This window comes from Ambystoma mexicanum, chromosome 10 (assembly GCF_040938575.1).
Source record: "Ambystoma mexicanum isolate Mex_15411 chromosome 10, UKY_AmexF1_1, whole genome shotgun sequence".
NCBI classification, from domain to species: Eukaryota; Metazoa; Chordata; class Amphibia; order Caudata; family Ambystomatidae; genus Ambystoma; species Ambystoma mexicanum.
In genome coordinates, this window is record NC_090932.1 from 725,615,512 (window position 1) to 725,628,348 (window position 12,837).

Here is a 12,837-nt window from a genome sequence, read left to right on the forward strand (position 1 = left end):
CTTCCATGACAGGAACTTCAACAGAGCCGAATGCAAAGGCTCGAATGGCAGCCCCATGAGCCTGGCCAGCACCACGTTGAGCTCCCACGCCGGGGCTGGAGCCTTCACCGGCGGGAACGATTATAACAGTCCCTTCATAAATTACTTCACCAGTCGATTAGACCACAAGGACGGCGGTCCTGTAGTTCTGGTGTATCGGGAGATCGCTGCCAGATGTATCTTGATGGAAGTGTGAGCTAGTCCAGCTTTGGCTAGCGACAGTAGGTATGGTAGCACTTGAGGTGCCGTAATCCGTAGAGGGTTGATCTTCTGTGCACGGCACCAGACAGAGAACCTCTTCCACTTATATCCGTAGCACTTGAGAGTTGAGGATGCCGTGGCCTTTGCAAGAACCTCTCTGCAGTCAGCCGGGATATCGTACCCTCCAAACTCTAGTGCTGCAGGAGCTAGGCCTGCAAGTTCAGCGACTCCGGGTCGTGATGAAGAATGGCGCCTCCCTCTCTGGAGAGAAGATCTGCGTCCGTCGACAGCTTGACTGGTGGGGACCCTGAGAGGTCCAGAATGTCTGGGAATCAGATCTGTCTCAGCCACGCCGGTGCGACGAGGATCATCCTGCACTGGGACCTCTTGAGCTGGCCGATGAGTCGAAGCACCAGCGGCAACGGAGGAAACTCATACAGGAACAGGCCGTCCCAGGGGAACGAGAAAGCATCGCCCATGCTCCTCGGCTGGGGAATCCTGCTGGCGAACCTCTGGCACTGGAGTTCGTCGCTGTCGTTAACAGGTTGATCTGGGGTTTGCCTCATTGTTGGAAGTTCTGATCCACTTGATCCTGGCATAGTTCCCATGGTGTTTTTTTATTCCTGGCAAATGGAAGGGAACCTGAAACATCCCCTGGGCGATGGCCCAGTGCCACAGATCCTGGGCCTCCTTGGATAGGGCTGGGGATCTGGTGCCTCCCTGCTTCCGGATGTAGAACATCGTGGTGGTGTTCTCGGTGAAGATCCTCACGACCTTGCCCTTGAGGGACGGGAGGAACGACTTGAGCGCCCAGAACACGGCTCGGAGGTCCAAGATGTTGATGTGGAGAGACCTCTCCTCTGGGAGCAAAAGGCCTCTTGCGTGGAGATCTCTGGTGTGCGCACCCCATCCCTACAGGGAGGGGTCCGTCGTCACCGTCTGATGTGCCGGGGTCTGGAAGTCTGTGCCCGCTGTGAGGTGCGCACGGGTGCCCCACCACTGAATCGCCCGACGGAAAACCCTGTTGAGCGGGATCTCGTCTTCGAAGCTGCCCGCCGCTGGCATCCAGCGGGCGTCGAGGGAACTCCTGTAGAGGACGCATCCGTAGTCTGCACAGGCGCACTAGGTAGTTGCATGAGGACATCATTCCAAGGAGGGACTTGATGGATCTCACCCTGGCCACGTCCGTGGCTAGCAGGCGCTGCACCTTGCCTAAGATGGCCTTTGTCCTTTCCTCCGACGGAGACGCCAATCGCTCCACTGTATCGAGCTTGGCTCCCAGAAACAGTGCCACCTGCGACAGAACCAAATGGGATTTCGGGTAGTTGATGGAGAAACCCAGCTCCGTGAGTAAGCTGATGGTCTTCGCCGTGTGCTGGAAGACAAGTTCTCTTGTCCTTGCACGAATGAGCCAGTCGTCCTGGGAGGGGTAGACATGGATCCCCTGCAGGCACAGCCGCGCCGCCACTGGTGCTAGGCACTTGGTGAACACCCTGGGTGCCGACTTCAATCCGAATGGCAGAGCTCTGAATTGGTAGTGGCGTCCTTGAACTAAGAATCTGAGGAACTTTCGGTGTCCTTTTAGGATGGGGAAGTATGCATCCTCCAAGTCCAACGACGAAAGGAAGTCGCCCTCCTCCAGCTGTCCCAGCACATGCTGGAGAGTGACCATCCTGAACTTCTGAGCCTTGATGTATTTGTTCAACCGACGTAGGTCCAGGATGGGGCGCCAACCGCCTGTCTTCTTTCTGACGAGGAAGTATCTTGAGTATACTCCGAAGCCCCGGAGCCTCTTGGGGACGAGTTTGATGGCACCTTTCTTGAGCATCGCCTTTACCTCCAACAGCAGTTGAGGGACGTGATTTTCCTTCCTGGCCACGGGAGGAATGCGGGGACACTTTTTTTGGAATTCGAGAGTGTGCTCGTGGGCCAGGGCATCCAGCACCCAACGGTCGGTGGAGATGGACTCCCACACGCTGATGAACTTCGCCAGCTGGCCTCCCACCGGTGTGCTTCGGTGGGGGCCCGACGCTACGGCCGGTTCAATCTTGCTTGGAGGCGGCCTTGGCGCCTTGGCCTCCTTGGTGACGACGACCTTCTTTGCTGCGACCTCTGTAGGCCTCCTGGGACGAGGAGCGGACGCCTGGCGGTACGTAGAGGAACCACTGCCTGATCCCTTGGAGGCCCCCTGTCTGCCTCCGGCGCTCTGAAAGGGCCGTCGTTGCTGAAGGACTCCCAGGGCTCCGGCCGTCTATGTGTCGGCCTTGATGGCCTGCAGCGACTCATCCACCGTTTTCCCAAACAGGTTGATGCCGTCGAACGGCATGTCCAACACCCTGGTCTGCACATCCCGACGGAAGTCTGTCACCTTGAGCCAGCCTCGTCGTCGAAGGCAAACACTGTTGCCTAACTGGTGAAACCGAGTGTCGGCAATGTCCGTTGCCACCGATATAGCATGGTCTGACGCCACCTCACCTTCCTGCAGAATCTCTAGGGCCTCCGCCCTCTTGTCGTCTGGTAGGGGAGCTATCTTGTACCATAGCTCCCTGTCGTAACGGACCACAATCTGTAAGGCATTGGCCGCTTTAATTGTCGTCGCCGCCGATGACGTGATGACCCGTCGCCCCATGGCGACCAATTTCTTTCCCTCGCCATCAGGTGGGGAAGTGGAGCTTCAAGCTGTCGCCCCCACCGCCTTCTTCTTGGCCGCCGCTAAGACGACCGAATCCGGCATCGGCTGAGCCCTGAGGCACAAGGGGGCGGCGTCGGGTACCCGGTACTTCTTCTCGTACCGGTCCCTCTTGGCAGGCGTTGTAACGGTACCGCGAGGACCGTCTTTCTCTTGGCCTCTCGCCGTCGATAGAGGAAGCCTTCCTTCTTCTGTTCCTCGGGGCAGACCTGGAAGAGCTCGGGTGCCCTGGCGATCATGGCGTGAAAGGAGCCAATTTTGTCGGGCAGGGAAGCCAGAGGGGGTGGTGATGGAAGGTCTGTCCCGTCGTCGTCATCCGTTCCCGTCGTCGTGTCCGTCGCTGTGTCATCCCTGGGATCCGGAGAGGGGATTAAGGCTCCACAGGCCGCGAGAGCATGATGGGCGGGGGGTGAACTCTCCTACGCTTGCTCGGAGGGCTTCCCGACGGGCCCAGTTCTGAATCGTCCACCGGGGTTTGTGGTAATCTCGTCCTTATCTCTGTGCATAAGGTTTCGATTGCCATCAAAATGGCCGCCGAGTTGTCCTGAGGCTCGGGCAATGGCTGCGACGGGAGGGATGGCCGCTCCTCCACTGGGGCCTCGTCGGCGCCACCATCGCCATCTTAGACCACCTCTTCGGGATCTCACCCGTGGGATCGTACCTTCCCGAACCTCTCGTTGAGGCTCTTCACGGCTTCCACCAGCTCCTCCTCAGAGGCTGAATCCATGTCCGTAATGGCGACCATCCCCCCCCTCTTTTTCCACCGGGGTCTCCACGGGGGTCTGGTCGATGGGCTGGAAAGAGGATTCCCTCCGCGGTGGCAGGGAAACTCTGGGCCCCGAGGTCACCTCCATTGGTGTAGCCTCCACAGGCTTCGCCAGGGTTGCCGCAACTCCCTCGATAGAGGCCTTAGCCGGGTGAATTAAGGCCTTCACCACCTTGGGTGTGCTTGAGGCCTTCACCTTGGGGGGAGGGTCACCGCCTCGCTCTCCCTCGGCTGAATCTTTCGAGATCGACTGGGGCCTCTCCAGAAGCTTACCCGGGTTCTCGGATTTCCTCTTCCCCGAACCAGAGCGTTGGCTCGTGGTTGATGGTGCCGGGGAAGGCACGCCCTGCCTGGCAGCCGAAGAGCCCGACTGTTCGGCGCTCCCGGTGCCCGCGGACTCGTGGTGCTTAGCCTTCTGTTGGGCCCCCGTCGCAGGGGCACCCTCACAGGACTTAGAAGACCGCTCAGACCTTTTCTTCTTCTCACCTGCTGGGCCCTTCTCCAGCGAGCTGGCGAGGCGGGAACGACGATCCTTCATGGTCCGTTCCGATAGGTTCTTGCAGAATGCACAGTCCTTCTCCACGTGCGTCTTGTCCTCATGAAGGCAGTAGAGACATCTCAAATGCTTGTCCTCCTTGAAAACATTCTGTAACCTGCATCCAGGGCAGTTCCTGAACAGCTTGGATCCGGGCGTCGAGCTTCCCTTGTCCTGGGCTGCGTCCATGGTAGGCCTCAGATCTTCTGGAATCCTCCAAGAAGCGTCACTCGACGAAAACTTCATCCTTGAAGGGGCGTAGAAAATTCCGAAACAGGTCCCCGTTGATCGGAAGTAGAAACGGTGGAGCTGGAGGCTCGATTTAACAGAAAAATTAGAAAATCTCCTTGAAAAAGGGCAAAAACGCAGCAAAAGCTCAAGAGCTATAGCACGAGGACTCCCAACACTTGAACGTGCAGTAAAAACCTGAGGATGGCTGCCAGGGGAGGGGCTTAGGGAGCGGGCAGTCATTGGCTGGGGGCAGTATGACCCAGAGATCAGTGATTGGTTACTACCAAGAAAGACAGATCAGAAACGAAACTGATACTGATTTTTTCTTTACCGAGGATTCCCAGCCTGACGACGGGGAATATTCATGAGCATGTGAATCCATGCTAGACCCCATGCTGGAGAACCTCCTGGAGGCCTTCTTGAAGTAAAAGTTCCTTTGGGCATCAGCATAGCTTGCTAATAACGTAGTGTTATTAGCAACCCGAATGGTGTATGCAGCGGCTGATGTGACACTTTTGCCCAGGGCATGCAACCTTTTAGACTCCTTGTCCGGTGGTGATTCACCCGTGACAAGGGGTACCCCTGCCCTCTTACGAGTGGTAGTCCCTACCAGTGAGTCTGGGATGGCGTGCCCTTTGATATACAGAGGGTCGGTAGGAGAAGGGCGAAATCATTTTCCGGCTCTCGGGTTCACAGCCCGTGTCTGAGCAGGTGTGACCAATGAGGGAGCTACCCGTCTCTCAACAGAGTTAAGGAGGGGGGATGGATTGACTCGCCGGAGGTTTTTCCTTGATAATATCCTAGACGAAATTCTGCTCAGGTATCGCCTCTTGAGTGGCAATTTTGAAGTATTCAGCTGCTTTCTTTAACAGGAGTTAAAAACCATTTGGTCGTCCACAGGTGAGGCCTGGCGAGCCGGGATGGACGGAGGAGAGTCTAGGCACAAAATATCAGTGTCCTGATCTTGCTGTGTCCAAGGGTCTTGACCTTCCTGCTGGGTTTCCTCCCAGTTGTCCGTCGTATCCTGTTGATCTTCTTCATAGTTTGAGAAAAGAAGCTTCTTCTTCTTCGTTACAGATGTCTCTATATGTGTCCATATGGACCACGTCTTCTTGTTGAAATTCATGAGATTGCACTTCTTGAATTTGGGGGTTAGGGTCTACCCAAGCCCTTTTCTGAGGAGGATGACTAGAGGAATCTAACTGTTCCAGCCGATCCATGTAACCCTCGAATTTCTCCGTGGTACACTTCGATGACCCAAACGGGCCTATATGAGAAGAAACTACGTTCTCCTCAGTGTGGCGACGTGAGGAACCTCTCAAGGTGGCAGAGAGGGGCTCTTGACTATCTACGCAAGTCTCATCGGAATCGAGGATTGAATCCGTCAAAATCCTTTCCAGGGCTTGGCCCATAACTTTAGGCGGAACCGGAGTAAAGCCCACAGCCGCTGCGATTCTTCCGATGCTATTCTAGATAGTCGCCGAATTGTCAGGGGACAAAGTCTCCGATGATTTGTCGGCAGTGGAAAAACTGTCCGAGGCACTGGAAGGCCTAGCGGTTGGTTTTCTGGGTAGAGGCCTAGCCGTAGTTTTCGGGCCTACTAAGGCCTTGGAAATTGTTGAAGCATCGGGCTCACGAACTTCGACGCGTGTGGGTTTAAAGGAGTAGCGCCTTTGGCTTGTTTTGATTGCCCAGTTGCAAAACGCTGCTGCAGATGCGGGGAAGGCTTTGGATCTGAGCGATCCGAGGGAACCGGAGAAGTTTGACGGTCCCGTTGGTGCCTTCGCTTTTTTCGACGAAGGCGTCGAAATTGACGTGGTGGTTGTGTACTTGGTGTGATGTGCTTGTATGCCCCCGTTGCCGGGTGTGGTCCCTGTAGCAAGACCAGAGTCGAGCCTGGAAGGGTCGGGGACGGGCGTGACAGACCTAGAGGTGTCCGCCTCAAGGTCTATAACATCCACGTTGGACGTTTGGTCATCCGAAGTACCCCCGTCACTTTCGGATGCCGTGGTAGTGGGGGAGGGTGGCTCCACGCGTGACATGCCGTACGCGGCCCACCGCTTTACACAGCGCTCCTTAAGGGTCTTGGGCCTAAGGAGTTTGCACGCCGCACATCGCTTCTCATCGTGGGGAGATAGGTGTTACACGTCCTGTGTTCGTCCTTCCAAGGATATCTGACCCTACACTTAGGGTAAAACCTAAAAGGAGTCCTTTCCATAGCAAAAGGGAAGGATGACCAGACCGAAAGGGAAAAGACCACGTGGAAATCCGTCCGCCGGGTCTTAGGCGCCGAAACCCACAGCCGTAGACGATTCCCCAGTAGTCTTTGTCAAAGTTGTTCTTGTTGGGCGAAGTGACTTAACGGGGAATAAACCGATAATTCAGTAAAGATAAACAATGTCTCTTGTAAGAGCTCAGCTATAGGGCGACCAGTTATCTGGGTGGAAAAAAACTATCTGAGGGACCTCGGCGCGTGAGGGATTTTGGGTACTACACATGTCACGATAGGGATAGTGTTACAGACACACCTATGCCGACGTCCCCTTTCGGTCCCCGAAAGACAAGATGCAATACTCTGCGGTTACCACTGGATGTCGGACCATATGCACAGCACGTGATTCTAAGCAGATTAACAAGCATCAGAAATTACATTATTTGCATGTTGTTCAGACAGTTTTGGAAACATGCTCCTTCTAAAAGGTCCCAGGTTCTTATAGCCTGTCTGTTCAAAACCACTTCAGGAAACTCAAATCAATGCATCAGACTTTGAGCCAACTTCTACCGTGATCACACATGAAGCGCCTGTGAGGACACTATGCTTCAATGATGGCATTTCACAGTGCCAAGGTTCTGCAACAATTGGTACGGTTGGAAGAGAGGTTGTCCTTCCCACCCCTCATCACTCCCGCAACACAGATCTCACTTGTGCTGAAGGGGGGAGACTCCCCCCCGCCCCAACTGTAATCTGTGTTAATCGCCTACTAATTACTAACAAAGAAAGCATGTAACCAAGCCGTATTAAAGTGCAAAGACTCAATTTTAGGTAGCCCGCCAGACGCCATCTTTTACTAGGCCTGAAAATGATCACTAAAAGCCTGTCTCTCTCTGCCCTGCGCCTCACACCGCCAGCCCAGGCCCCACCCCACTGCTTCCCGACAGCTTCGCACAAACCCTGTTCTCACGAAGTTCACCCATTCATTGTTGCAACCTTAAGTGCCATCCCAGAGCGGATGGGTTTACTGCGTTGTGCGAGACCAGAACAGGTCCCCGTCTGAGTGCCCATCCATCTCCACTAACCTGCTCGTGCCCCGTCTGACCCCCACCCTGCTGAGTTGTAATCCACCAGGCCCATGCCCCTCTGCTCTTTGATACAGATACACAACTGACCTCCCGTAGTAGCCAAACGAAGACACCCCCGCGAGCCCCGAGCCCAGACACTCATATTGTTTCTAATCCTAACACTTGTCTATTCGTATAAAGAGGTATTAGGTAGATCGAAACCTCCAAGGTGGGCACCTGCGTCGGGGACTCTAGGTTTATAGGTACCAAGGTGCAGAGGGTACAATGCATGCCTAGATTGTCATTTGTCTCATGCTCTCAAATCCTGTTATTGCAAGATCAGTTAGTCAGGGAAAGGGTCATTTTTGCTGGCCTGACCTTCACCTCACGGAGATGAGCCCAGCTGACCCACATGCTGCGGGAGTGACACCCAAGCAAAAACCAATCCTACATGGTCACCGCTATATTTCCACACCTTACCAACGACTCAACCAAATTGTATTGCAGAATTGTGCATTTGTAACATGATGTCAGCAGTGACGATTTTTCTTCTATAATGTGCTGCCCGGGTAAGGTTTTGGCAGAGCGCTCTCTGGGCAGCAGAGGTCTCTGCGTGCACAATTTATGTTATATAAACTTTGCTCCACTATCTCCTGGTCTGATTCCCTACTGGGGAGTGTCCATTATTCTGATTTTTGGATACCGTGCCTGGGAATGGGCACCTTCAGTACTAACGAAGGACTTGTGCTTTTTGGACCTGAATTTATTTCTGTATTTCCATGCTTCATATCCCGTGGATGAGTGTTCTGAGCCGCAGAAGGAAAATATAGGCTAATCCTGCTACAAATCAGCATTTAAGAAAGACTGTCTGGCCGGAAAAGAAAAGGTTACTTGACTTCGTATGGCCTTTTTTGTTTTGTTTTTCAAATTGTGCTTTCGTTTATTACAAACCTTTCACAAATACAATACATACAAATCTATGTGAGAATTTCTAAGAGCTAAAATTCCATTAACATTACAAATTATTCAATAAAAAAAAAACTGTCACATTCCAAGAAACATTACAATTCATCACTACAGTTAATACGCGGTTAAAACCAGCCAAATGTCCTAAAAGAAGAAACTGATGACTTTAGGTAGAGATTTGCCTCCCTCTCCCCATCTATTATTTGAGAAAATCTAACTGCTACCATCGTGAGAAGGTGCCCACTAACAATTTGTTTGGATAGTAGATATGCTGTGAAAATAATCTCTTACTAACTGCAGTACTACATTCTAAGAATAAGTACTCCAGGGTCTCCATCTTTTCAGTCACTGCACACAATATACATCTCTTTAGCACGTTATCCTACTTTTGTCTAGCACTCAGTACTTCTAAGGTTGGTGTGTCCACAACCATTTCTTTGATTGCGTCCGGGTTACATAATAGGTCCTTCTTATTACATTTAATTCTCCTTAATTATATTTAAAAAGAGATGGGACCAAGAATTGCAAACTGGGCTCTTTCTGAGATGAACATTTTAAATTATCCTGACTTATTATTCTTTTACTTAGTATAATTCTTTAAAAATGTAAAAAGCCTGTGGGTGTAATCAGAAGGAATATATGCAATCAGGCCCTGATAATGTCTGCGAGGCAAGCCTTTCGTCTTTATCACGATTTTCAGATTTTTTTCTGATTTCTTGTCAAACTGTTAAACCTTGAGAACCACAATCTAAAAAAACATGGTAAACGCATAAAATTTAGAGGCAATACCTTTAGTACGCTTATTGGCACGCCTGCCTCCTCTACGCTGCCATGGCAAATTTCCTCTCTCAGCCCATTCACCAATGTCTGCTTGCAATGAAGCTAAAATATCTGAAATGGAGACAAAAGAAGATAGGATATGAACATGGGGAACATAGCAGTGGGAAGATGACCAATTGACAATATTGCTTGGCATAACTGCATATGTTAATCTAGGTAAGCCAAACAAGCAGCAATCCAAGCGATTATCAAAGCAGGTGCGACACAGGATCCCAGAGTTTGTACCTACCAGTCCTATTTTTAATCATACCAAGGGTAGAGGACCCAGAGGGATTTTGCATATGTAGTATTGCTAGAGGAACCTGATGCAAGCTCGCTCTGTGTTAACTTCCACATTTTGGTTGTAGCAATCGAGTATACCTCCAGTTACAGAAAGATATCAAGCACAACAAAAGTCCATGCATCTCTTCCCTAGAATGTTATGTGTGATGGTGGGCGGGTGGTCATGGAGACCACCCCCACCAGAACCCTGAACAATAAGCATTTAACAATAGGGAGACAACAGAGGGACGGATTATGTACCATGCAGAATTGAGCAATTACAAAAATAATTTTCCCTGGTTGAACAATTTTTTCCCCCTCAAGTCAGGTTGGGGTATAAAGAAATTGTAATTTTTATCAGTCTTTTGACCATCACCTTTGTGTACCACAGCCTGAACTATCCATGTTCAATGTTTGAAGCTTGTTATGGCCCTTGGAAAATGACCTGCTTTTTCCTCTTGGCCCAAGTGGGCATTTTATAGAATCTCAGTATCCACAATGCCTAGGTGTGCTAAGTTTTGGATTTCTGTGTGCTGAGCTGCATCATAAGTTCAATAAGTGCCTACATTTATTGTTGGAGAAGTTTTGAGATATAGTAGCATCATCTTTTCTGGCTGCTAAACACTCATCTCACAAATGTTTTTATTGTAGCATGTTTCTCAATATTTCTAAAATACTTCTAGCTCTCCTTTGTAAATTGTCCAGATCCTATATCTTTCTGTTCATGTCCGATAGAACATATTTAAAATAATTGTATCTTCTGTGATTGTTTCAGCTTCTCAACGTTTATTACTCTCATAGCATCAGGACGGTTATCTTATATCTGGTCATACATTCTTCCTTTTCTGAATAACTTTCATTCTCTCTTCATAGTTCTTCCACACCCAGATGTCTTTCTCCACTCCCTCCTGCACACTTTCTCTGCTTTGTCTGCCATTATTTTCTCATCTAGCACTCCTCCATGCCCCCACTCATCCATTCTATTGTAGCCCCTCTTCTCTTTTCTTTCACGAATACCACCCACAGATAAAAACAAGAAATGTATCTCAGATTCAAAGAAAGAACATTCAGCAATTACAAAAATCCAGCCAAAACCTGAATAAGCTAATACGCCCTTAAACAAAATACCAAACAGCCAAGTTGACCCTTAAAAAAAAACAATCACTAGCTCTTCACAACCTCACATCTCCAGGACTACTACATGCAGACAGACATGAGAAGTGGCGAGCAACACATGTTCCTATAAAGACTTTCCTAAATAAGAGGCAGATGGAGCCTGCTCCACTAAAAAATAGTTTATGCTCTTATTGGCATAGAAGTGTTGCAATGCAAGCCCTACGCCCCAAACACAACAGAAAGTACATTCTAAGAATATATAGCATGCAGAAATAGCCATTCTAGTGCCAGGACTTTGTCATCATGGGTGACATTCTTGCCACGTGTAGACTGCATTTAGCCCAGACACACTGTATAACGTACTATGGGGGGGCGGGGGAATAGGCCCAAGTGGCATAATGGACATTTGCTAGTGAGCAGCAGTTGAATTGGATTGTGGCACAGTAATACTTCAAAGTTGTGGCAGGCACCAATTTTATTTTATTTTTTAAAACAATTTTCTTTATTTTCATTTAACGACAAACACAAAACAAATAAACAACAACTCTCAACATTTGCTCTGGCACTTTCGGGTTTAAGTTCATAATGTACGTTATCCGCTCGGGTCACGGTTAGGCATCCTCCTCCTCCGTCGCGTTGTCCTCATTCCTGTCTGCGTGCTGCGCACGGGTGCGTGCAGGTCAAGTCTCCTCTCCTCCCGGCTCACTCGAGTCAGTTGCGCTGTTTTCCTTGTTGCTCCCAAATCAGTCTTGTACCAAGGTATTCCACGCTAGTATTCTGGTCCCACTGTTCTCTTCTCCCCTCTCAAGATTCTGGTCCAGACCGTAGTTTCTGCTATTGCCCATTTTTGTAGGTCCGCCCACCAGCCTTATATCAATGGTCCTGCGCTTGCTTTCCATGCCAATCCGATGCAGCGTTTTGCCAGAATTGTCATCAGGTCTATCATCTTAGCTATATGGATCCTTTGCTTGTCGCCCCTCGGGAACAGGCCCAGTATGTAGGACGCCGGCGACCAAGCTTGCATATGGATTCCTGCCTTCAACGCCCTTTCCTGTATCGTATTCCAGAAGGCTGTCACACCCGGGCATGTCCAAAACATGTGCACCATATCTGCCTGTTCTTCCTGGCAGCGTGGACAACTCCGTATTTGACTGTCCACCATGTTTGACATTCTTTAGGCGTTAAATATGCCCTGTGCACTATGTAGAACTGCAGCTGTCCGAACCTTGCGTTTCTGGAAACTTTCTTCGTGTATTGAAGGGCTCTGTTCCATTCTTCGTCCCTGAGGGGTCGCTGCAGTTCCTCCTCCCATTTGTCCGGCTGTTCAGTGTCCGAGAATTGATGGTGCCCAGCAATTGTTCGTAAAGTCTGGACACGGTGTGTCCCCCCCTCCGATACATCGTACCAGGCGTCCAGCGGCCCATCCATGCCTTCCTCTTCCGGCAGGGTCTCCCACCTCTTCCTTATTTCTTGGACCATGCTATTATACAGTATGAATTGGCCACTGTGCGTGTCCTGCTCCTCCGCCAGGGTCTGAGAGTCTACCCAATGTCCTCCTTGCCACAGGTCACCTACTTGGGCCACTCCTTTGTCTTCCCACTGTGTTCTGAACGTTGCTATGCTTGCTATACGGGCGTCTACCAGTCCCGACAGGGGAATGTGCCTTGAACAGGGGTCTCTTATGTTCTGCACTTTCCATGCTCTCTTCCACAGTGCTCGGCCTAGTTGGACTATTCTGGGGTTTTTGCTTGGGTCTCGTTTATCCACAGTAGTTCTTTCAAATAGTATCGCTGGAGCGATGGTCGAAACAGTATTGCATCTATGGAGGTGTCTTCCCCCAGACATTGGACCACGAATTGAAGTTGTGCGGCCAAGTAGTAACGCTCAAAGTCCGGGAGCTTGATCCCTCCCCAT

General features: G+C 50.6%; 1 protein-coding gene across 3 annotated transcripts in view; it reads right to left on the minus strand.

The window, feature by feature from the left end:
* HLTF (helicase like transcription factor) overlaps positions 1-12,837 on the minus strand; it is a 1,760,895-nt gene that overhangs the window by 1,461,266 nt on the left and 286,792 nt on the right. For all 3 annotated transcript variants that reach the window (XM_069618321.1, XM_069618322.1, XM_069618323.1), the window contains exon 5: positions 9,496-9,597. In XM_069618321.1, coding sequence (XP_069474422.1) covers positions 9,496-9,597 — 102 coding nt within the window. The remainder of the gene's footprint in view (positions 1-9,495; positions 9,598-12,837) is intronic.